This window comes from Pavona decussata, unplaced genomic scaffold, assembly GCF_977016875.1.
Source record: "Pavona decussata unplaced genomic scaffold, jaPavDecu1.1 SCAFFOLD_143, whole genome shotgun sequence".
Lineage (NCBI taxonomy): Eukaryota > Metazoa > Cnidaria > Anthozoa > Scleractinia > Agariciidae > Pavona > Pavona decussata.
The window spans coordinates 2658298-2682088 of NW_028145556.1; the positions used below are offsets into that span (position 1 = coordinate 2658298).

General features: G+C 37.8%; 3 protein-coding genes across 4 annotated transcripts; 1 reads left to right on the plus strand and 2 right to left on the minus strand.

Moving 5' to 3' along the window:
- Nucleotides 1-817: 817 nt before the first annotated feature.
- On the minus strand, nucleotides 818-20543 carry LOC146466588 (protein OSCP1-like). Its single transcript, XM_085127044.1, has 13 exons — nucleotides 20341-20543; nucleotides 15961-16115; nucleotides 11403-11438; nucleotides 10652-10783; nucleotides 9166-9246; nucleotides 8466-8569; nucleotides 7986-8114; nucleotides 6705-6819; nucleotides 5186-5273; nucleotides 4308-4350; nucleotides 2984-3047; nucleotides 1738-1801; nucleotides 818-1173 (listed from the first exon to the last, which is right to left on the minus strand). The coding sequence occupies exons 1-13, from the start codon at nucleotides 20450-20452 to the stop codon at nucleotides 1130-1132; spliced, it is 1167 nt and encodes a 388-aa protein (XP_084983170.1). The 5' UTR covers nucleotides 20453-20543; the 3' UTR covers nucleotides 818-1129.
- Nucleotides 11582-14574, plus strand: LOC146466589 (uncharacterized). Of its 2 annotated transcripts, XR_014867968.1 has the most exons (3): nucleotides 11582-12479; nucleotides 13137-14171; nucleotides 14241-14574. XR_014867968.1 is itself a non-coding variant. In XM_085127166.1 (2 exons), the coding sequence occupies exon 2, from the start codon at nucleotides 13153-13155 to the stop codon at nucleotides 14032-14034; it is 882 nt and encodes a 293-aa protein (XP_084983292.1). In that variant the 5' UTR covers nucleotides 11582-12479; nucleotides 13137-13152; the 3' UTR covers nucleotides 14035-14574. The 2 variants fall into 2 exon arrangements, 1 of the variants encoding a protein (XP_084983292.1); XM_085127166.1 differs by having other exon boundaries at nucleotides 13137-14574.
- On the minus strand, nucleotides 12475-13240 carry LOC146466590 (uncharacterized). Its single transcript, XM_085127167.1, has one exon. It carries the CDS (start codon nucleotides 12875-12877, stop codon nucleotides 12500-12502), a length of 378 nt encoding a protein of 125 aa, XP_084983293.1. The 5' UTR covers nucleotides 12878-13240; the 3' UTR covers nucleotides 12475-12499.
- Nucleotides 20544-23791: the final 3248 nt, after the last annotated feature.

Sequence of the window (23791 nt, forward strand, 5' to 3'; positions counted from 1 at the left end):
TTTTTGAGTGTTAAGAGTCGGTCTCTTTTTCCTTATTAGAAGCATCTCGTAAATATGGCACTCGAATTTCCCGCGGCATTTCTTTAGGATGGTAAACTGCTCGTGAAGATTGTTCGGTCTTTGATGCTCATTCTTTTTCGTTTTACTCTATCTCGTTTTATTCTAATGTAATTTCACACCTTCCTTTTTTTATATAACGTTACCGATCTTATTATAATTTACATTTGATAATGGTGACATGTCGCCGAAACGTCATGTTTTAATATCGCTACTTTTTATTCTGAAATGTTTCTCCAAATCCTTAGTTATCGTAAGTTGATTTAACTTGACTTTACGACGGTGCCTTATTATACAGAGGTATTTTTGCACCATTTGTGACTATTTGGGAAAGAAGCTCTTAGCAACGGCTATTGAAAATTGGGGGTAACCACGCCTCACCCATTTTACAGAGACAATTAAGCATCAATAATTCTAAGAAGCTTTTCTTTCTGAATTGAAGCTTAATTATTTTCTGAATAACGCATGGTTACTCCTAAGTTTCTTTTTGGATTGCAAAAACGTTTGCTAAGATCTTCTTTTCCCGCAAAGTTATAAAACGTGTTAAAATATCTTTGTATTACTAGTTAGCGTCCTTCAAAAACCTGTACAAGACCTCTTGGACCATCCTGAAATGCGCAGAACGTATGCGCAGTACCAAAAGAAGACATTGGGCCAGCTTCCCTACAAATATCATACAAATTCTTTTTTCCGTGGGAAAATGGAAGTACTCTAAAAACTTTCTCCACCACCTTTTTTAAGTCAAATATATACACAAAACGACATTTATAAATGAGCTGTATTTTGCTTTGAATTATACATCAGAAATTAAAAGAGATTTTACATTCGCTAAGACTTGCATCAATTAAATAAAATAAATAGAACAATAGCTAGCTAGATCTTCAAAAGCACCAGTTGGAAGTTCAATGTATAACCATAAACTTGTTGAACAAAAAATGGAAATATTACATTGATTTATCTATAATTTTGTTTCTATGATCACTGTATGAGATAAATAAGTGAAGGTGAAAGCACACCTATTTACAAAAACTGTTTCCAGTTTAATTTGATTCTGCCTAGAGGACAGAAGATGTTAAGCTTGATCCATTAGGTCTAACAGTTCATCACCCTTGTCACCTGAAAGAAACAATTTACAAACAAGTTGAAAATTGAGCATGATGTATTATCCAGTGAATGACACAGGCATACTCGGAAAAAAGAAATCCGAGTGCTCCTATCGGGAGTCGAACCTAAGACCTTCCGATTACTAGTTCGGATGCTCTACCACTGAGCTACAGGAGACTCGTGGGAGCTAAGGCCATTCAACTAGGTTCATGGGACAAACATCCTGCATACTGCTAGGATCGGAATGTCATTTGTGGCATATGCGCAATGGAATAAGTCTTTAGGAGTGATTCTTGCTCTCTTGCCTAACCCAAATTTTAGTACTCACTGGTACATTAGCATTACAAGGGCATCTACTGATTGAGATTACTAACACCATTTCTCATCCATAAGAACACCTTACCAATCACCCTCACCCCTCTTACTGTTAATACCCCAAACTCACCCTCCCCCTCACTCCCCGCTCCCCCCACCTCTCAACCCTCACAGTGAAATAGACCTGCCGGAAGAGATAAGGTAACATACAGGCATGCAGTTGACTTTCTTTATAAAGAAGTATCTAAGCAATGAACTTACGGTCACCACTTCCTTCAATTGAAAACTCGTCCATTAAGTTTGTCAGCTCCTTTCGCTGTGCCTTCTATAAATACAACAACGAAGTCTTAAAAAAATGCACAAGGTTTTAACCCAAACTCGGGGTTCTCTCACAAGTAAGGCAGCTTGTTAAAGGGGCAGTATCATGGGAGATCGATGGGAGATATCATGATTTTTGGCCAAAATTCGCTAAATTTAAACTTTGAACACTGTGTTAATTAATTTCTCAATCGCTAATTTAAAGAAATATTGATAGTGATTCTAAGACGAAAGGTTAAACCAAAATATGGTACAACCGGCGATTTTTAGTGCGTCACAACAATGAAATTTGAAAACGTCCGCCACACGTTTTCAAATTTGAACCCCTCTCTATCTTGGTCATCTGCCGGCGAAAATATCCGTGGATAGTTTCTTTGCATTCTGAAAGTCGTTTAATGGAATTTTGTCATTGTATCTTGGCTGCTATCAACCGAATAGCATCTTTCCGATTTTCAATGTGTCACTAAAAATAGCGTGATACTGTCCCTTTAGAGTAAAAATAGGTTTGTCACACACATACAAAACAAAACAGAAACTTGAACTGGGCGGTGTTAAGCACTACGTACAGATCTTCCTAGACTTTCTCAAAGTCGCTCGCTCGCTTCTCATTGAATGGACCTGGCTCGAGCTCTGATTTATAATTATTATTTTACCACCCCTAAAGCCTGGTTTACACGTACGACGCAAGCATAAGCATAAGCACAAGCATAACAACAAGGATGTTTACATGTACGATAAGCATAAGCTTAAGAACACATATGCAAGTGTAGAAGCATAAAAATTTGCTGCCGCCGTTTTGCAAATGGCAATGCACGAGTAACTAGAATTCATGTACTCTGACAACTTGTCGTCGTTTTTCAGTTTCATTTCCTTGTGCTTGTGCTTATGTTTGCCTCCTCCCGGTTTAAACGAACGATGCAATGATGCAAGCATAAGCATAAGACGTACTATTCTTTTGCGCTTATGCTTACGCTTGCGTCATTGCTTCTTACGTGTAAACTGGGACGACGCAAGCATAAGCACAAGCGCAAGGCGCTTATGCTTGCGTCACACCAGTTTACACATAGGTTTCTTTTGCTTATGCTTGTGTCATATGTGTAAACCAGGCTTAATGATCAACTACACTTTCCTTGAGCTAAGCATAGCTTTCTACAAAGACATAAAAAAGAGATAAAAGGACTAGGCTTACCTTAGTAGCATCAATTTTGATAACTCTGTGAGGAGACTCTTTATGAGCCTGGATAGCTGCTTGCCTGTAGCAAAGAGAAAAACAACAATAAAACTGCTGTAACTACTTGGCGCCAGTTACAATTTAGAGTAAAAAACTGCAAGACATTAACAAATGTTACAGTAAATTTGTTTACAGTATATGACAAGCAAAAGTGGTGTGACTGTTTACATATTAAATTGTGTATACAAGTATATCATACAGTGAGCATTTGAGAACAGTTGCTCAAGGTAAACAACTCAGCTCTTCATGTGATGCCTTCAGTTAGTTTTCAGGCATGTGTACTTGAATTCTGGTTTAACATTAAGTTCTCACAAAAGAATGCAAGATCTATAATTAACGTGCCAAATTATGCAACTTATGTATCTAAGTTCAGATTCTGAAGACATTGGTAGCACAACACGCTTCATCCATGACCGCGTAAGAGAACATCTCAATAACGATAACTCCTCCGTTAAAAAACACATCTCTTCCTGCCAGAATAACGACCATAAAGGCATTAACATCAAAATTGTTATGAGCGAAAACGATCCCGCTAATCTACGCCTCTACGAAGCATTTTATATCAGAAAACACAAGCCCACACTCAATTCCCGAGAGGAATGTACTGAATTCGCGGAACTGCTATTGTAATATTTCATTTTAGAGACTACAATCCATTATTAGAACCTTGTATAACGCTCACAGTTTATTTCTATAGCTTTCACACATACGCCACATTTTTTTACACATTTCACCCTTCACCCTACACTCTTTGCATATATATATACAGCGCGCGCGGAATATTTTCTCATCCCTGATGATGCCGTTGATCGGCGAAAGCTTGGATTTTAGTTTTTACTTTTAAACAGCAGTTTAAGGCCTCAATTGAACAGTTTTATATATTTTTAACCATGCTGCTGAGGGACAACATGAACAGGTTTTTGGGTATGTTTAACCCTTTAACCCCTAATATCAAAGAACAAAAATTATATATCTTCTATCTTGTTCCCATACTTTCTTATAAAAGTACTGGGGAGAAGTTAATGAAAGTATCAAGAAAATTCACCTTGGGTGATTATAATTATCCTTAATTCTCATGACCTCAGGTGTTGAATAAGCATTGATATTACAAGGAGAAATTTGATGCTGATTACTGTTAGGGCCTAAAGGGTTAAAATGCACTGGTACAAGACTGATACAAATGTTAACCACACTTGTACTACAGTAACTTAAAAACTTCCATGGATATAAACTGTACTAGTATATTTTGGATCCAACATAACTTCAGTGTTGTAAAACTTACTCTTCTTCTTCATCTGTGTTGAAAAGGTTTAATCTAAACTGATCTATGGAATAAAAAACAAAATGTTAATAAATTAGTCTTTGGGAAGCCTTGGAAATACACATGTTGTGGCTTAAGTATGTTTGGGACATGTTTTTGGGGACATATTCTGTGTATTCTAAAATTTAAGGAAAACACTGAAAACTCTTTGTTGTATATCTGTTGCCTGGCAATGAAAACAAATCCAAATGGTCAAATAAAAAAGAATCAAATTCTTATTTATGGTTAGAAGAAGAATATATTTTATTTTTTGAGGTATTCTTATTTGGAATAACCAGATTATGTCCCAAGAAACTACCCCCTAAGTGGATAAAGGGTATCAAAAATGGAAGAAGGGGTAGGAACTGGGATAAAAAATAAAAAATAATGTCACCAGCAAAAAAGTTAGAAGAAATAAGAAATTGAAAGAGGTATTTTTTCAGTCAGTGACACAGGAATACTCAGAAAAGGAAAAAATTATCCACATTTTCCAACACTGAACAGAAGTAGATCCTATGACCTTCAAGTTATTGTTAGCTTGGATGCTGACTCCCACTGAGCTATAAGAGACTCATGGGAGCTAATGCCATTAAACTAGGTTTGTATGACAAATCTCCTGCATACTGCTGGGATTTGAATGTTGGTGAGTGGTATAATGTGAAAGAAAATAATGATATTATTTACCAGGCTTTTTTTAGGTTAAAAACAAAAAAACAAAAACAAAAAAAGAGGGCTAGGGAGAGGTGGGGAGAAAGGAGTTTTAAAGTTCAGAATCCCTGAGCTGTCAAAACTGATTCACAGTATTACCGGTACCCCCCCAAAAAATTGATAACTTGGGCTCAGCAGGTTGTGAAACTTACTTTCCTGTTTTTTATTTGCCCCTCCAACAAGATGAGCCAGAAGATTGAGTTCAGCCTTGGCTAGTGGATTGGGGTTTTCTGGTGATTCCTGTCAAAATACAGAACTTCATTTATCAGTTCACTGCAATTACCTTCACTCTTGTAAAGAAAATTTTGGTGGATATGAGTTTGTCACCTTGTAATAATATATTTTGTTTTTGGTTCTTCTCTTAAACTGTTTCAGGTGTCTGGATAGTAAAGAGTGGCTCAAAGTAAATTGCGATGCGAGCGAACAATAAAGACCGGCGGGGGGAGGGGGGGGGACTGAAAAAATTAGAAGAGACTGGGGAAAGGAAGCATACAGGCATTTTCTTTCTCCTCTCTCCAGTCCCCTTGCTTTTATTATTTGTTTGCATTGCAATTTTCTTTGAGCCGCTACCCACTTTCTGAAACAGGCTATTATTCATTTTGAATTCTCGGTTTTCACGTGACGTCACCAAATTCTAGAATTCAAAACTGGGAGGCCTACAAAATTTTTACCTTCATTCAAGGAAAGATTACCTAAAAATATATCTGTTCACAATTTCTTAGCTCGATGTCGTGCTTCCTTTTGAAAATAGAACAGTTTCAATTTCCGAGTTTCCATCGTGCGTGACATCAGGAGGACGGCCGTGACAGAGCTTTTCCGTATCTTAAAAATGACTCATCTGGCGATTTTCATCATTCTAAACAATTTAAGTTTGAGGAGAAATGTTAATCTAAACATTCGAAAATTCACAAGGGCAAACAAACCTCTTTTCTGGCAAAAGTGAACTCCAGATGTTTTTTCCTATTTCCGGCCGCCATGTTTGTGCCCCTCAGAGGGATACAAACATGGCGTCTCCATACTAAGCTCTATAAATTTATGTGGAACATTTTGTCAAATAACTCGAGTAAGGAATGCTGCACAGACCTGACACTTGGACAGATGCCTTATTTATTTATCCTCCATACCATGTCAATTTCTTGACTTCATTCATGGAATGGTTTCGATTTTTTTTTTCAATGGCGTGACAGTGAAAACCGAGAATAATGGGTACTAGATAAAGAAAGATGTACTTATCTATTTATATCTTCTGTACTTTAAACTTTAATTCAAATGTAAGGAGGAGGTACATATACGTCCAGCTAAAAATAGGTATTTTAAAATGTTGAAGAACAATGTTTTTCTTTACACAACTCTCTTGTAGCTTTCTTAATCTTCTACACATTTTAATATCAGAAATATTGGGGGTAAATGTCTGGGCTTCTCATGTGCTTACTTGGCACTAAAGTAATTGAAGCTAAAGGATATGGCATGCTACACTGGCTAAGCTAATTGGAACTAAAGGCTATTCAGTTGAACATGTAATAATCGTTCCCGCACTCTACATTCCAAATATGCGCATCATTTCCTACCACAAGCAGGCCCCGGATTTTAAACGATAAACATACTGTTTTATCTAGTTTCACAACTACAATAATAAATAAAATCAAGAACACATTGAGTAAGTTAACATACCACTTCTGATGTCACTGATACAGAGCTTCCAGGGGGTTTCTTTGCCGCAGATGTAGTAGCAGCAGTTGGAGCAGGGGAGCTAGGAACTGTCTCCACTGGTCTAGAGGCAGTATACCTGATGATGGAAATAAAAACATTATCATCAATGGTGGAACTTTCTGAACATTAAAACTCAAGTAGTTTATTGTCTTGTTTTAACAGGAGGTTCAAGAACTATTGAAGCAAATACCATACCTAAATGAAGTGGGTATCTGACAATTTTTTCACAAGTACTTTAAAACAAAGAAGGTACTTTATGCCAGAGTACCATCAATGAATTACTGTAACAGTTTTAAAAACATTGTTATTGAAAGCACCTGCGTCAGATACAAGAACGGTGGCCTGGCTAACAAAGTGCTGAATCAAAAGATATGGGCCAGGTAGGTACAAAATGTAGCACAATTAAAGGGGCAGTATTATGGGAGATCGATGGGAGATATCATGATTTTTGGCCAAAATTCACTAAATTTAAACTTTGAACACTGTGTTAATTAATTTCTCAATCACTAATTTAAAGAAATATTAATAGTGATTCTAAGACGAAAGGTTAAACCAAAATATAGTACAACTGGCGATTTTTAGTGCGTTACAACAGCGAAATTTGAAAACGTCCGCCAGACGTTTTCAAATTTGAACCCCTCTGACTATCTTGGTCATCTGCCGGCGAAAATATCCTTGGATAGTTTCTTTGCATTCTGATAGTCTTTTAATGGAATTTTGTCATTATATCTCGGCTGCTATAAACCGAATAGCGTCTTTCCAATTTTTGATGTGTTAGTAAAAATAACGTGATACTGTCCCTTTAAGAACACAAACTTTTGAAATAAACTTTATTTTCAGGTGTCTGATGAATAAACCTCTGAAAAAATTTCTGTGAGAATGACTTAAAACTGAAAAGCATAGTGCAAGTATACATTTGTATACAGTCAACTCCCTTTATTGCTGACACCCGTGGGACCGCAAGTTAGTGTCCTTAATAGCCAGAGTCCGTAATAGCGGAAATTCATTTCAATCAAACGTCTGTACTCTATTTTCGCCGGGGATTTAGATGCTGTCTGTATTAGCGAGGTGTCTGCAAGGCGAGAGTTGACTGTACTGACAAGAATTTATCCACAATCCTGATCTCAAGGTTGCCTTGCTCTCTAGAAATGTCATGTGTCCTATGTCATGATACCCCTGCAGCAGGAGGGGGTGAGAGAGAGGAGGCTTATATCCCACAGTGCAGCACCAAATTCAACTTACATGTTACTTCCAAGTTTTGTAACTCTGTCACCTAAGAGCTCAAATGATCCTGGCCTGTCTGACAGCTGATGCCGACAACCTGTCACAAAATGACTTGTTCTTGAAATCTGGCCATCTTCACTGAAATACCTGCATTGAAATCATATTTTTTTTTCAGAAACAAGTGATGTAAGCCTTAAGTTTACACACGACACAAGCTTACATTAATTTTATTATATATAAGCATAAGGATTAGCCCAGTACATCTACAGTTGTAAATACAAACCTGTGTGATCTGACATTTTTGAATAGAAATGGCATCAAACTGAAGCTGCAAGTTATGCTTGAAATAATCCAATTTCCCGTTAGAATAACAACTTAAAATTTGGCATGGGTAGTACTTTCCACCTATACTTACAAAATGCTGAAGAGAAAGGGAGAGGTAAATTTTTATCACAGTAGCACATTTTATAAGTGAATTTCAGTCTTCTACACCATTACCTTATAGCTCCAGGTACCTCAGTGTCCCATGGCACTGCACCATCAGTTGTTAATACAAATTTGCCATTGGCGCTTTGAACTTTGTCCTTTAGAAATATAGAAACCTGCAAAAAAATGCCACAAGAATTTTAAGCAAATACAAGACTTCTTGCAATCTGTGATGACTTAGAATCTTGTTACCAAATTCTACCTCTATTCTGATGATCAAAATTTTGTGAAACAGTGAAATACATTTGAGTGTTATCTTAATGCAAAAAGTTTCTGAATAAATAATTATATTGAAGCTGTCACCAGGGAGATTACAGCGTAACATTTATTTATAACTTTTGAAGTTACTAACAAAAACTGGCAGTACACTGTTAGCTAAATTATTCATCAGAATTCAAGTGAAAATGAAGGCAATAAAGGCAGAACTTGAATTCCAACAGAGCTTGACTTCCTTGGAGTTGCCAGTAGGCAACATCTAAATTTAGCACTATGGCCCAGTTAGTACTCACAACGACCAATTAAATAATTATTCATCTGTTATTATAACAATAAAGCCAGAGAAGTTGTCCTTTCTCTCTTTCTTCTTTTTTTTATTACAGCAACCATAAAAATTATGGTGCATTAAATTTGGTTTAACCTTTAGTACAATACCACATAAAGAACGAAGATAAACAAGTTAGAGGAACTGTATGACTGTGAAGTATGTACTTACCCTAATATGCATATCCTGGAAAAACGAAAGAAGTGTCTGACGGATGATTTGAAATTGTCCAGCATTCAAACTGCCGTATGTCTGTTTCAAGAAACAAAAGAAAAGTTTACTAAGCGATAATACCCATATACCCCCTTCAATGTAATGGTGTATTTCATGGTTCAAAATTGATAACATGTAAGCTTAACGCAGCAGTTTAAAAAAAGGAAGTATTTGGTCCAAATCTTTGGCAGGTAACAGATGTAACAGGTTGATGTGTTTGCGATTAGTTGTCTGAGATGTGCGTTTGATGTCTGAGTGATCAGAAGCTTCTTGGCAAATGCTGAAGGACTACAACCTGAGGATGTCCAGACTTTGGAAATAACTTCCTGCAATACAGTGCAAATGAGCGCTGTCTGGAAATACCCTCCTACTAGAAGTTAAGGGTGGTGCCTCCTTAAGCAACTGCGCATACATTCTGTGCATCTCAGGATGGTCTGACAAGTTCTGATTTCTTAAGGACAGTGCCTCCCACATTCAAAGGTACTTTTTGCAGGGTTTTTGACAATGCAGGAAAAAGAGATCTTACCATCAGCCATTGAAATCCAAAAGGAAAAGTGGGGGTAACCACAAGTTTTTCAGAGATACTTATACTTCAATTTGGAAAAAAATTCAAGATACAATGCTATGTATTTTGAAACCTTTTCAAAGAATTTATTGTTGCTAATTTTTATTGAAAAATGCTTGGTTACCCCCAATTTTCTTTGTGTACTTCACAGTCAAAAACTGTGCAAGAACATCTCTGTAACATATTCCAAAATACAAAAATAGAAAAATGCATGGAGTACAACTTTTAAACATATAACTTTCTTCTTGGATTTTCAGCTTATCACTGAACAGACACTGGCAAAGTGGTACAACTGCAAATTAAAAATACCTTTGAATTTTAATTTTTATTATTTCATTTAATTTAATTTCATTACAACTGTAAGCCCTCTAAGAAAAATTGGCTGACTATCCCCTAGAAAGACTATAAAGCTTATTTCATAAAAATACCAGACAAATGTTATGATGTTATTAATGCAACTATGCATAATTTACATTTCTTGGATCATGAAACCGTGCTCTAGTTTCAACATAATTTTATTAATTACCTGTAATGTTAACAGCTCCGTGTAAGAGGGGTGTTGTTACGAATAAAACAACCCACTCAATTTTGCCAAGTTTTTGGATGCACTGAGTGTTTGTGTGCTTAAATTTAATTAATTTTGTTTTTGTACTTTTGCCAAGACCTTAGTTTCTATTGAAAGAATTTCCTAGTAGTACATGTATACCGTCTATTGGTCACTGTTTTTGTACTGGCCATTTGCTATAAAAAATTCCTTACAAATTTAAACCTCCAGGAACAAAAAAATAAAATAAAAAAATCATTGCCTTTAGATCAACATTAAATTTAGCACAAAATGTCCCCAGTGCCAAAATAAAAAGAATTTCAAGACAGTGTTACCTCGTATAGAAGTTTGTAAACATTTTCTACTTGATTGCTGATGGCTGGATTATCACATGCAAAGCTTCTAATAGCATCCATGTGATTGTATGTGACTAGAAGGACGTCTGCAGGCCTGAGACACAAAGACACCTGGCAACAGAGGAAATATTGAAATATTTAAAATATAAAAAAATAAAAATTCAGTATACAGTATGTATGTTCAGGGGTTTAATGAAAATTTTGAAAAGGGGAGAAATAAAAAATTTGGTCTTCACAAAATAGGCAACAGAAGAAATATTAAATATTTAAACATTAAAATTCAGTATATATGTTCAGGGGTTTAATGAAAATTCTGAAAAGGGGAGAAATAAAAAATTTGGTCTTGACAGAATAGGCAATAATTATTGACTTGCACTTCTTTACAGATTACTGTAGAAAAATTTGTTCAGAAGCAAAATAGCATCCCAGCAGAGTTAAGTTGACAAACGCCAATTTGCCCAGTTGCCAGAGCTTAATGAAACCTCTGTTTGTTAATAACAATAGATTCATTCATATTCATAGTGGGACTACAAAATTGTTGTCTCTGTTGTTAAAATCATCCAGGCTGGAATTCTGAAAAATCTTTAATATTCATACTGAAAAAAAATTTTGGGGCTACTTAGAAAAGTTTTAAAATTACAATGTTACTGCAGTTAAGTAGTGTTGAAAAGTCATGAAATAGCAGGTGCAACATCACTATCATGTCACTGAAAAAAAATTCTAGGTTTACCTGGTATTTAAAAGCCATGGTCATCAAATCATAGAGCTGCCAGTAAAGATAAAATCTTTGTAAGGTTTGTAATAATTCTATACATAATAAAGGCTGCTTGTACTGTAATCTTAAATGCAGAAAATTTCATTAACATTGACAGGCCATTTAGGCATACACTCTATTCGGTAAAAGTGAAGAACAGCTCACCTCCACCGACTGTTGGCCAACTGTCGGTCAACTGTCGGCCGACAGTCGACCGACAGTCGGCCGACAGTTTTTTTCATAGCGGTAACGATCTGTCAACCGACAGACGGCCAACCGTCGGTAATCTGTCGGTAAGTTGTTGGTAATCTGTCGGTAAGTTGTTGGTGAACTGTCGGTAGAAATTGTTGTGGATTTTTCCATATAAATAAATCCAAATCACACACACCTTCTAGTTTCTTTCATATAAATTCCACGGCGACGTTTCTCTCGTTCCCCGTCCGCCATTTTGCATTTTTGAGTTAGTATAACTGTGCCCCAACCCCTCTCTCATTATCCCGCTGTGATAACGTAAAGTGTGCAATTTCATCTTTATTATTGGTTATTAACTTTCTCAAATTTGGTGGCTCCTAAAGGAGCCGTTTTTTTTTAGGAGTCTATTGATGACTCTATTCGTAGAATCTTTCTTCGAACTTGAGGGGCAACAGCTTCCCTTCTCTCCTCATGTTTGCCATTGCTGGTAAGTGGCGTCGAAGCCGTTTTCTGCATGCTGACTCCAACTCCTTCACAGATGACCCTTGCACGTCGCGGATTACGAGATCATATTCGCGGGAGTCGACCAGCTTTAACTCTGCCACGGCCACAAAATCTCTGAGGGTGCTTCTCGGACAGCCGGTCAGTCTAAAAGCGTTGGCCGTGCTGCAGCCATTTTCGGATATGGTACGCAAAACGTTTTGATAACGGTCATGGATAGCTGCCAAGCTGTGGGTGCTGACGCGACCGGATTGCTGCTGCTGCTGCGGTTGTTGCTGCTGCTGTGGCTCGTTGTTGCTGCGCAGTGTTTCCACCTCTGCCTTAAGGTCTGCAATGGTCTCCTTGGCCTGCGCCAGTTTGGTGTGGAGGACCTTGATCGCCTAGGACTTCGTTCGGACAAGGTTTGCCAGCTCTTCTGCATCCTTATTTGCCTCTTCCAATTCCTTCTCCTGATCTTCGTGCTGCTTCTGTTGGTTTTGCAACGCCAAACCAACACGTTCGTGCTCCCTGAGCAAGTTGTCGTACAACCTGCGGAGCTCCTTGTAGCTTGGTCTATCAGACGAGGACTGTTCGGAGGACGACTGAGTGGAGGACTGAGTGGAGGACTGTACAGCCCTTTTCTTCTTCTTCTGTGGAGGAGGTCGTTCTGGACAGGAACACTGCCGGTTATCGCCACTACACACACCACACTTGTTGGTACAATGGAAAATGGAATGCGGACCGCCGCAGATGGTACACTTGAGAATGCGCTGAGACATTTTGATTTTCTAATCGTGCAATGATACCTTTGATTCAATCTGCGGCTTTTATACTATCCTTTGGATCAAATTAACAACAAGTGTGATTAAAACAGGCGTGATTGGTTGCATTATGCTTTTGTTTATTGGTCAAAGTAAATAACATTATAGTAATTAATAACTAACATTTGCATATGAATACTTTACTAGTACAATAGGCAAATTCTCATTGGGTAGTTTCGATCCGACCGAGGTTATATAGGGTTAAACGTCAAACTAGATAAACTCATTTCATCATGAATCATATCGAGTTACTTAACTTGATCCAAAGTTACAATACCATTTTTACGTTCCTGGTAAATCATGGCTTGCTTGCAGCTAGGCATAAATGTCAATGCAGTCAAGACATGGTTATAAGAGAGAAAGCCAATTCGGAAGACGGGTATTACTGGGAATGTCCAGTTCGTCACTGTAGAAAACGGCGATCAATCCGGACTGGTTCCATTTTTGAAGATTCCAAGGTATCACTTGCGAAATGGCTATACATCATCTTCCTGTGGTCGATTGAAGAGTCCAACAAGAAAGTATCCTTGCTGTCAGGGGTGTCACTCCGTACGGTTGTTACAATACTCCAGAGACTCAGAGACATATGCTCCTTGAAAATCATGCACAGCAATATCAAGTTAGGTGGCAGAGGGAAGACTGTAGAGATCGATGAATCAATGTTTGGCCACAAACGCAAGTACAACCGTGGACGGATTTCTAGAGGCTCGTGGGTTTTCGGCATGGTTGAAAGAGGCAGTGGCAGGGCTCTCACCTTCCGAGTACCGAACCGAACGAGAGAAACCCTGGTGACCGGACTGATACAGCAGTTCGTAGAACCTGGAACCAGGATTATCTCAGACAAGTTTTCACCATACTTCAACCTGAACCACGTTGGCTACATCCACCTCATGGTGAACCATTCAGAGAACTTTGTTGATCCATACACAGGCACCCACACAAACACCATAGAGGGACTCTGGAGTCAGGTGAAGAGAAAGCTGAAAGCAATGAACGGGACTCTACAAAGCCAGCTTCCAGGATACCTGGATGAGTTCAACTGGCGTAAAGTTTACAGAGGCGACCATTTCGAGAACATATTGGCTGATATTGCCGAATTCTACCCTCTCAACTAAGTTCGCTTAACAACAAACGGCTCCTTTAGGAGCCACCAAATGAAATAAAGTCTAAACCAATACTGTGTGTCCTTTATTTAACAGTACGCGCAAAATCAATTATCGTGTAAACAAGTTCATAAAGAATACACGAGCACGTGCAAAAAGTTCGTTAAGAATACAAAAGCAAGCGCAAAGTCAATTATCGCGTAGAATACACGAACAAGCGCAAAATCGAGTATCGCCTTAAAAAGTTCATAAAGAGTACAAGAACAAGGGAAAAATCAATTATCGAATAAAGAAGTTGATAAAGTACTCTCATCTTATGATAAGATGAAAGACCATCTTACTTATCAGACGAAAAGATAATTTTTTCTTATGATACATCCAATATTATATTTTCATCTTAATGCAAGATTTGAAAGTTTGTGATGGATCAATGTTCCAGATTTTGGACCAAAATCCATCAATGAGAAAAGTCCTCCTGCAACTGAATGGCTCCTATGAGGTCTGCATTTTTTAGATGAACCAACCAGAAAAGATCAGGGAAAACTTCTTGAAATTTCGACCCTTATCATTGTATAGGAATTTTCGATTTCTGCCAAGGAATTTCATCAAGGAACATAACGAATACATTGATTCAAAAAGTTTACGTTTATTCCCTTTGTTTCACGAAATAAATATTGCCTCTTGATCAAACGAGAATCTTTCTTTTCTTACTTACTGAAATAGAAAGAAAGAACGTTAGTAAAGTTGAATATTGTGTCGACATACATGACATACTATAACATGCTAGCTCGCAATGAATTATAGGGCGATTCAAATTTCAGGTGAACGTGCTAAATTCGCTTCTCGTTTTGGCTTTTGGGTATGTAGAGTAAAGGTAAGTTAAAAACCTTTTGCGGACTGCAGGCCGACTGTTGGTAATGTAGTGTTTTGGTCAATTTTATTCAGGTTACCGACTGTTGGTAACCTGTCGGTAAGTTGTTGGTAGTCTGTCGGTAGTCTGTCGGCCAACAGTCGACCGACAGTCGGTGGAGGTGAGCTGTTCTTCACTTTTACCCTCTATTCAACTTACCAAAGTGATGAAAATCTTGTGTCAATTTAAAATAATATAATAATATTACATGTATATGTTGTGATTTGAATTTTTTCAGCTTAAAAATGACATTAACCATAACGTGAGACAAAGGGAAATAAAAATCAAACTGCTTTGAAAATCCACTAAACTCATCGAACAAAAGATGAGTTTGGGAGCAGGTGCCTTAAGGGTGGAATGGCATTGCAATAAAGGTAACCATGGCAACCACGCATGTACCAACCATCTGACACCATTGCACTGAAATTTTCAGTGGATACTGAACCTCATACTTAGTATACCTAAAACAATGGTGGGCGGAAAGGATGCAGAAAATCAACAGCCGCTGAAGCCTGACTGATCCACAATAAACAGCCAAGCAAAGCAAGCAATGCAAAAAGCAAGCACATGTAAATGCCCCTGAAGACTCAGCAGCTGCCCTGCAGAAAGCCTGCCTGCCTAGGGTGCGACCGCTGCCGCTGGCCAGCATTAGCCTTGTCTCGAGGTTAACCTTGCCTAAATTACATTTAGCCACATACAAAAAATTTTGAACCACAACATATATACACACATTTAAAACCCAGAACTGATGCTACAAGTGTGCATAAGCCGTATTTCAGTCCATATTTCTATCACGGAAACATGACAATTTTTTCATGGGTTACAATGAAAATGGAAAAAGAAAATGCTTTTCATCCAGAAATTACTGATGTGGCTTTTTAATCCCCACACACCCCTTCTATTAATATTCATCTATATCAAAGAATATGGTTTTGGAATATCATATCATATCATATATAATAAGGTGCAGTACCGGTAACTAAGAAATTATGAATATATATGTTGGTTTTAAACTACACAACACTAACCTTATCCATGCTTGCAGAATTCAATCTCATTATTGATGCATGTGCCAGTCTGTCAAATACTGTCCTCATGGCCTTCTTGGAATAGGTGTCTTGTGGTTTAAAAAGTTCCTCCATGAACCGCTTGTTAAACATTGTCCCAACAATATCATGCATAACTAAAATAAGACAGAGTCAAGAAATACACTGAGACTAAGCCCCTGATTACAAGTATGTGAGAGCAGGATGGAAATAGACTGGCACAAAATATTTATACAGTAAGACCAGTCTGAAAGTTACAATGCAAGTGATAACACGACACTGATATGATGAACTCAAATAGGTACAGATGTATGACTTCAGTCTGGAATGAGATCAAAATTTGGTTTGTATTTAATGTTAAAATTATACACTGTATGGTGGATGGGAAATCTATACTTGATTGAAAAAATGTTGTCCTGAGCAAAGCTTGATTGATGCAACCTGATGGCACTTATACTGAAATGCCCGGGGTGATCTAATTTATAGCATGCACATATTTCGTGTTTTTCTCTCATCTACAAGAAATATGCAAACGTTAAAGCTTAAAACCCACACATGCTGTTATTTTCTAGCAAGTAGTCAAAAAATACAAATAAGCTCATTGGTCAAATATTTTCCAGAATGCTTTTGGGTCTTATTGTTCATGGTTTACATGTATACCTTTTATGTGACATTTGTTTAATCAAGTGTATATCAAAAGAAGTACCTTACATTAAACACATAGGACCAGTTATTTAAACAGAGTCTAACTTAGGCCCGGGCTTAAGACAATCCGTGGGCCTCTAAATCTGTTATAAGTGGTTTATTTTAAGAAGATAAATGGTTTTCTAGTCTGGGATGCAAGCGTTCTTGTTACTGTCGGCAGTAGACAATGTTTAGATGTGATTGTGAGCAAAATTGAAAATGGCTTAGAACGTGGTTTTCTTAAACACCGTCTTAACTGTCTTTTTGATAAATGACCCATAATTTTTACTTTAATTTATGCTTTGTTTCATTACATTATTTTTGTGACGATTTTAATGAGGCATTCCTTTCACTAACAAGACATAGACAACAGGAAGCAAGAGAAACAGAGCAAATAACTTCATTTTGCCTCTACACAAAAGTGATAAATTCCCATAAGGGAAATAGGCCGGTAAAAAAAACAAAACAAAACAAACAAAAAAAAAAAAAAAAAAAAACAAGCAAAAACAGAGCAGAAAGTTTTTCAGACCAGTGTCATGGACTGAGGCAGATGTGAAATTGCACCAGTCTGAGTCAGAATGAGCCAGCTGAGTCCTCTGAGATGAATTTCAGACCAGTTTCATGTAAATAATAGCAAGTGCATAATGGAGATTGATCTGAAGGCATACTAGTCTGAGTCGTCATGTTGGCTCAGCTTCCAGATTAAGTCATACCAGTCTGAGATGATTTTTCAGACTGGTTTTCTTGTAAACACTAGCAAGCACTTGTATGGAGACTGATCTGCAATAAATATATTTTACCAGTCAAAATCAGACTGGTCATTGCAAGCATTACCGATGGAGACCAAGGTCACAAACACAGTAAATTTTCAACAGAGGCTTTGGTTGGCAAAATCTGACAGCTACATAACATGTCAATTTGCAGCCTAGGTATTTGAACTTAAGAAATGGAAAGGAATTGGACTATATGTCAGCAACCCAATTTAAAGATTTGTTGGACATTTTTAACCCATTTAGTCTTGGTATTATCAGATTCATGTGGATCTTGGTAACTCATGTACCTATATATGAAACAAAGCACAAACCAAAAAAGAAAACTTCAAGTATTAACGGATGTTACATGTAGTTTCCTGTGGTACTGTTTCACTTGGTCTGCAAGGTGGTTCTAGCTAGAATCAAATCCTAACACTTGAACATGATTCAACAGGGTACAAAAGGGGGGTTCCCAATCACGAATCACGCTTGTTTTTCCTCAAATCATGATTCACATGTTTATTTTATGGCATTTCATGAATCACTTATTTTATGTTGACAGCACAGAAATAGATCATCGCAAGTTACTCGACTTAAGTGGTATTTAGTCCAAAATTTCTAAGAAGTTAAGTAACTCACGCTTTCCTCAGGTGAGTGTATAGTGCACAAGGTCTGTCCTGTTTTAAAACGACAAGGGTGACACTTTCGAAAATGCAACCTTGGGAAATACTTAATAATATTGTGGCTTGCTTTCAATTAATGGTAAAATCACTATTCTTTGTGGTACTATACTGAGATGGGCACATTAAATTTTTCTTTGTAAATGGACTGGCCAGAAGTTTGTCAAGATTCCGTCGCAAGAAAAACAAACCCAAAACTTGTTTTAAACAGAGCCCTGGCTGTTTGCTACATTATTGCTACATTATTGCTGGTAATGGTTAAGAACCATGTGAGTCAGTAGCCAGTGTACATCCACCATCTCCCCTCAGGAAAAATTGGGGAGAGAGACTCCCCGATTTTTCCTGAGGGGAGGGGGTGGCTGTACACAGGCCAGTCTATCACAGGGAAGTAACATTTGTAATAAGTTAATTTATTGATACATGAGCCACTATTAGATTCTCTGTTTTCACGAAAATGTACTCATGATTCACGAATCATGGGTAACAAAATAAGAAGATCACGGATCTTGTTAGGCTATCAATTCACAGATCACGACTACAAACATTGAGCTCTTTACTCGTGTCACAAGCTTTTTTTTTGCTCAAATCACGTGTCATGCATAACCCCTTTACCGCCCTGATTCCAATGAAAGCCAATGTATTTTCTTGCAAATATATGCTGTTCATTTCACTTCACAAGGTGGTAACTATTGAGTGTGTGGACACATCTTTATAAGAAAACTAATAAGCGGTATTTCATGTGGTGTTTGTAATAATGGTTTTAATTTTTACTCTGAAATTCTGTTTAATTAAAATGAAAGCTATTTTAGCAGAGGACTGAGTATTTTTGTGTTGTTGGGATAAGATTACTGGGATGTGTGTTTTTTTTTTTATTATTTCTTTTTTTAAGTTTTTTTGCAGTGGAAACTCTGAAGACATTTAGAATACCTTGGAATTTACCAAATATAAGCCAAAATTCATGCCAAGAAAACAATGCAGATGTAGTAGAAAACGGTAGAACCTTGGATATTTTTGTCTGCAGCTGCTGTTATATTTGAAACAAAAGAAAAATGCGATGCCTCTAACCTTTGTTGAACACAATGGTAAACCTTTTTATAAGTTTCAAACCAAATTATGCATATTGACCTGATCAGCTTATGCTGGAAACAAAACCATTTGCCTACAATTTTGAGTTAGCACTAATTATAACACTGTAAAAACTAGGACTCTAGAACATTTGCATAATAAAAGCGAAGAATCTTCAAGCTCATGTTGATGTTAATTTGCATGGAAGCATTCACAAATTTTAATCTTAAGTTTTGATTTTCATGCAAAATGTAAAGCAAAAACTGTTTCATTTTATCCGCTACTGTTGGCGTTCATACCAAATAGAGATCCAAATGACAATAGTTCAATAACTCTGTAAATTTTTCAAGATAAAAATTATTATCTTTCAAAGCTGCCCCTGAGAAATATATTAAAATTCGTGCGAAACAAAACATAAGCTTAAATAAAGAAATATGTTTCTTTGTAACAATTGAAGAGCTCATATTCAGCTGAGTCAATTCGTTTCTTTTCAACATTTCACCCATGAAATGCCGAAATCGTTCAAGCTAAAATATACAAGTGTAAATTTCAATTTATAATGAAATTGGGTTGTTTGTCAAAAGGCCTTCGATTCATCTAGCTGTCAAAGTTACCCTGATGTAAAAATTTTCATAATAAACGCCTTACCAAAAAGAGAACACCATGAAATTTCAGATCTAAATAAAATAACATCACTAGCTTGGCGTATAAAATTTTAAATTGCAATGCTTTTTATTATGATACACTCATAATTTGGGCACTAATTTAAGCTGGACCGCAAGCAAATGTTTAAACATTCAGACTATGGCACAAGAAATGAGATTAAAACAGACAAAACATAAAATATTCCAGTTCAGGTGTCCATTACTAGTATCAGTGGCAACGGACATACAGAGAGAATTAGACTGTAGCTTGCGTTTTAATTTTCCAGAGCTGAAGGAATATGAGCAGATAAAAAGTTGTCGTCCAAAACTGAGTAAAATTTTACGAGTTCGCTTGCTTAGAAACAACAGTGGTACAAGAAGTTAAGTTGTCCTGAACAAAAAAAACCTGTTAAAGCATAATTTGGGATTTATATTTACACAAAATGCCAAAACAAACCGTGTATGTATTTATAAAGTTTGCTAACATAAGCTCAAGCTTCGTTTACGGCGCCATATTAGTACGAAGCCGCATCTTACCTTTCCTCGCTTTCTCGTCAGGAATCGACTGCGCTCTCAATCGCTGGTCCAAAATATAAAGCATCTCTCCTCCGAGATTGAGGAATAAAATGGGCAAAGTTCGCAAGGACATTCTGTCTGCACATGAAGAAATTACAAACTGACTAATGACTCAACTGGCAGAAGCCGGATTTCTGGAAGGTCAATAGATTATCAATAGCTATTAGAGATCATTAATCCACTTGCAAAAAGCACAATTGTGGGAGGGGTGGGAGAATTGGCCAACTGCCCTTTTCAAACAATTTCAAATTGAATTGAACTTTTCTGATTATGGGAACTACACCCCAACGCGCTCACCCATTCACGTTTTTCATCGCGACAACAGCTAATAAATACAGAGCGATTCCGGTACTTGGAGGGAGGGGTGGGGTTTTAGGCAAGGACTCAACAAAGCCGGCTGCCTGATAACAAATAAATAAAACAGACGGCTGTCGTCTATAACTTATTTTATCTCAGTTATAAATTATTTCATTGATCCGGAAAACCCTCAAGGTCTTGTCGCTAAAGTCTTGCCAATTTAGGGTGCAGGAAGTCTGAAGGAAATGAAAAAAGGTAAGTTTAGAAGAGCGGTTCCTGTAAACTTTAAAAGCTCCTGTCCTAGCTGTCTGCTCCTGGGTCTTCGAGGATGGGGTTTTACGCTTAATGCATGCGAGCCACGCGCCGGGTTCGATCTTTTAAATTGGTAGGATTAACGTCAAATCATTGAACAATCGCCGGTGAGAAATGCAAAAAGAAAACCGAAGATTCCCTGAGGACAATTTGCCACGACCTGTTATCTTCTATACTGAATAACACCTTGAGGCACACCTGCTACAGGTAGACTTCGCGAAAATTCCCCCAACAACCACACAAACAACACGTGGTACATTACACTTGAGCGAGAAATAGACTGACAGAATCGATTCTTATCTGTAACTTGGATTTCCAGGAGCGTAGCCAGGATTTTTTCCAGAGGTACGCAAATTTCGATCGATTGTACATTTTAATTAATTATACATTTCTTATTTTAGACTTTTATCTGTTCTGATACTCGCAGTTTAGTTTTGTATATGTAACTACGCAATTCAGCTTTCGGGCTGCCAAGTACTTTATTAATAAACTATCTATTTATCTTTCCAAATCCCCCTCCAACCCCACCCACCCCCACTCACCCCCTCTCAATTTTTTTTTTTTCACGGATCATCGTCAGGATGGTGAGGTTAGACTGCAAGTGTAAGCGTGATATGAAACGGCAACTACGCCGCCAAATTCTTTGATGCTTCCTTGGGTTCATTGAACTGCTTTGATCCCTTCATTCATTCATTAAGCCAACATGATAGCGGCATCTTAGGGTTTTATTCACAAATGAGCACTTTTTTACCACTCTCGGCCACATCATTTTTTTTGTAAGTAGGCGCTTACTCAGTATGAATCTACAAATAAACAATCAAAGTGTACATGTTTAGATCTACATCGCCAAGAGCAAAAAAACCTGGGGCACTATAAGTTAATATATATAACTGTAGATACTTAAGCTTTCATAAAGGCATAAGGGATATAAATGTGAAAATACAACGTATAAATTAGGCTTCTCACTGGAGGAGGAGGAGGAGGAGGAGGAGGAGGAGGAGATGACGGTGATAAAAATCGGACTAACGATGACGACGATGGTGACGAGAACAGTAATAGTGACGACGATGATGATCAGAAAAATTTTGTTACGTGTCATGTACGGATTCGGAAGGCCACTCCGAAGAGGTACATGTAGCACCCTAACACAGTGTGGGGGGGGGGGGGGGGGGAGGAGGTTTGCTTGTCTCAGTGCTCCAGGGAGCTCGCACGTGTTGCTGAAGGGCAGTGAGGTCAATGGGAAGAAGCCAGGGCCTTCTAGTCATCCAGTTTGAGGGTTAGTCTCCTCAGCAGCCGTTATGACATGTTATGAGGGTCGTCACGCATCGCTCCTCCCCACTAGCAGCTGCAAAGGAGACTACAATAGGTTGAAGGCTCATTAGATAGACTTACCCAAACGAATAAATTATTACAGGAAACCTACACTGCAATAACTCCACCATATCAACGGAGAAGACGAGAAACCGACAAGCCAAACGCACTACAGAGCTGATCGGGAGGGGGTAGGGAAAGGGGTGAAGAATATTCTCGGACCCAAGAAACTTCACGGATACTGACATGCCCAAGAAATAGTTGTCTTCTGGTTTTTCTTGCCAAGCGAAATCGGCAAAATCTAGCAATATTTCCCGATTGTTTTAATAGAAGTTATTCCACTCTCACTTGTTGGATATGAGATGATTATAACCGACTCGGCGCGTGCTTTCTATCATTGTATATGCAATTCCAGGGATTTGATTGGCTTAGCGGCCATGGTATATGAACCATCATACCATGCTCGAGAAATAGCGACAATTAAATTGTCTTCTGGTTGTTCTTGCAAAGCGAAATCAGCAAGGTCTACCAATATTGCTTGATGACTTTAAATAAAACAATTATTCCACTCGTGCTTTTTTTTTTTTTTTTGCTTGTTGGATACGAGATGATTATAACCACCTCGGCGCTTCGTCCCTCGTTGGCTATCATCTCACGTCCAACGCGCGCTTGTGGAAAAGTGGTTACCTATCCCGAGTTTTATGAGCCAATGACCGCGTGCGTAAAGCCCTATTCACTGCTTCTGTGGTATATAACGATGCCCTTTCTTTTCGATAACTGGCTTGGAAATCAACGTTGATAAAGTTTACCATCCGTCAGCGGATAAAGCTGTCAATTTTTTTTGGTTACATTGCTATTTCAAGGGCTTTTCTATGATTGACGTCCACCAAAACGCAACTTTTTGTCCGACTCTTTGGAAGTCGGTAGGTCGCGTGTTATTGGTAACCGCTGCAAAGTGTAGCTGTTCGAGCGCTTTCCACTTGTATGGAAAAACCGGTGAGAATTTTCCGCCAAAACGAACAGTACAATTCTATGCGCTTTCCATTTGTATGGAAAAACAGTTGTAGCTTGTGGAATTAAAAGAACGGTTCTTTCCACTGGTAATTTTGGGAAACAAACCGCGTTTCTCACCAAGGAGCATGGTACGTAAGTATGATGAGGAAAAATGGTTCTGCAATATTCCGGTCATTTCGATAAAAATGAGAAAAGAGGAATAGAATACATTTGAAGTTATTTCTTTTTTTCCCGAAAACTTTCCGGTGGGAAGGACTGTCCCATTTGTTATGACGACCGGTTTTTCCATTCAAAAGGAAAAGCGCTCGTTATTTCCTTTCTCGATGCACCCGCAATAAGGACGGTGCCTTCTATTGTTACAGCGCGATACGTTCTGCGCATCTCGTGATACTCGGGTCCTATGGGTAGTGGCTTCTAATACAGGGATATTTTTCTGAAAAAGCACAACTTAGCAAGTGCTAAGAAAATTGGGGGTAAC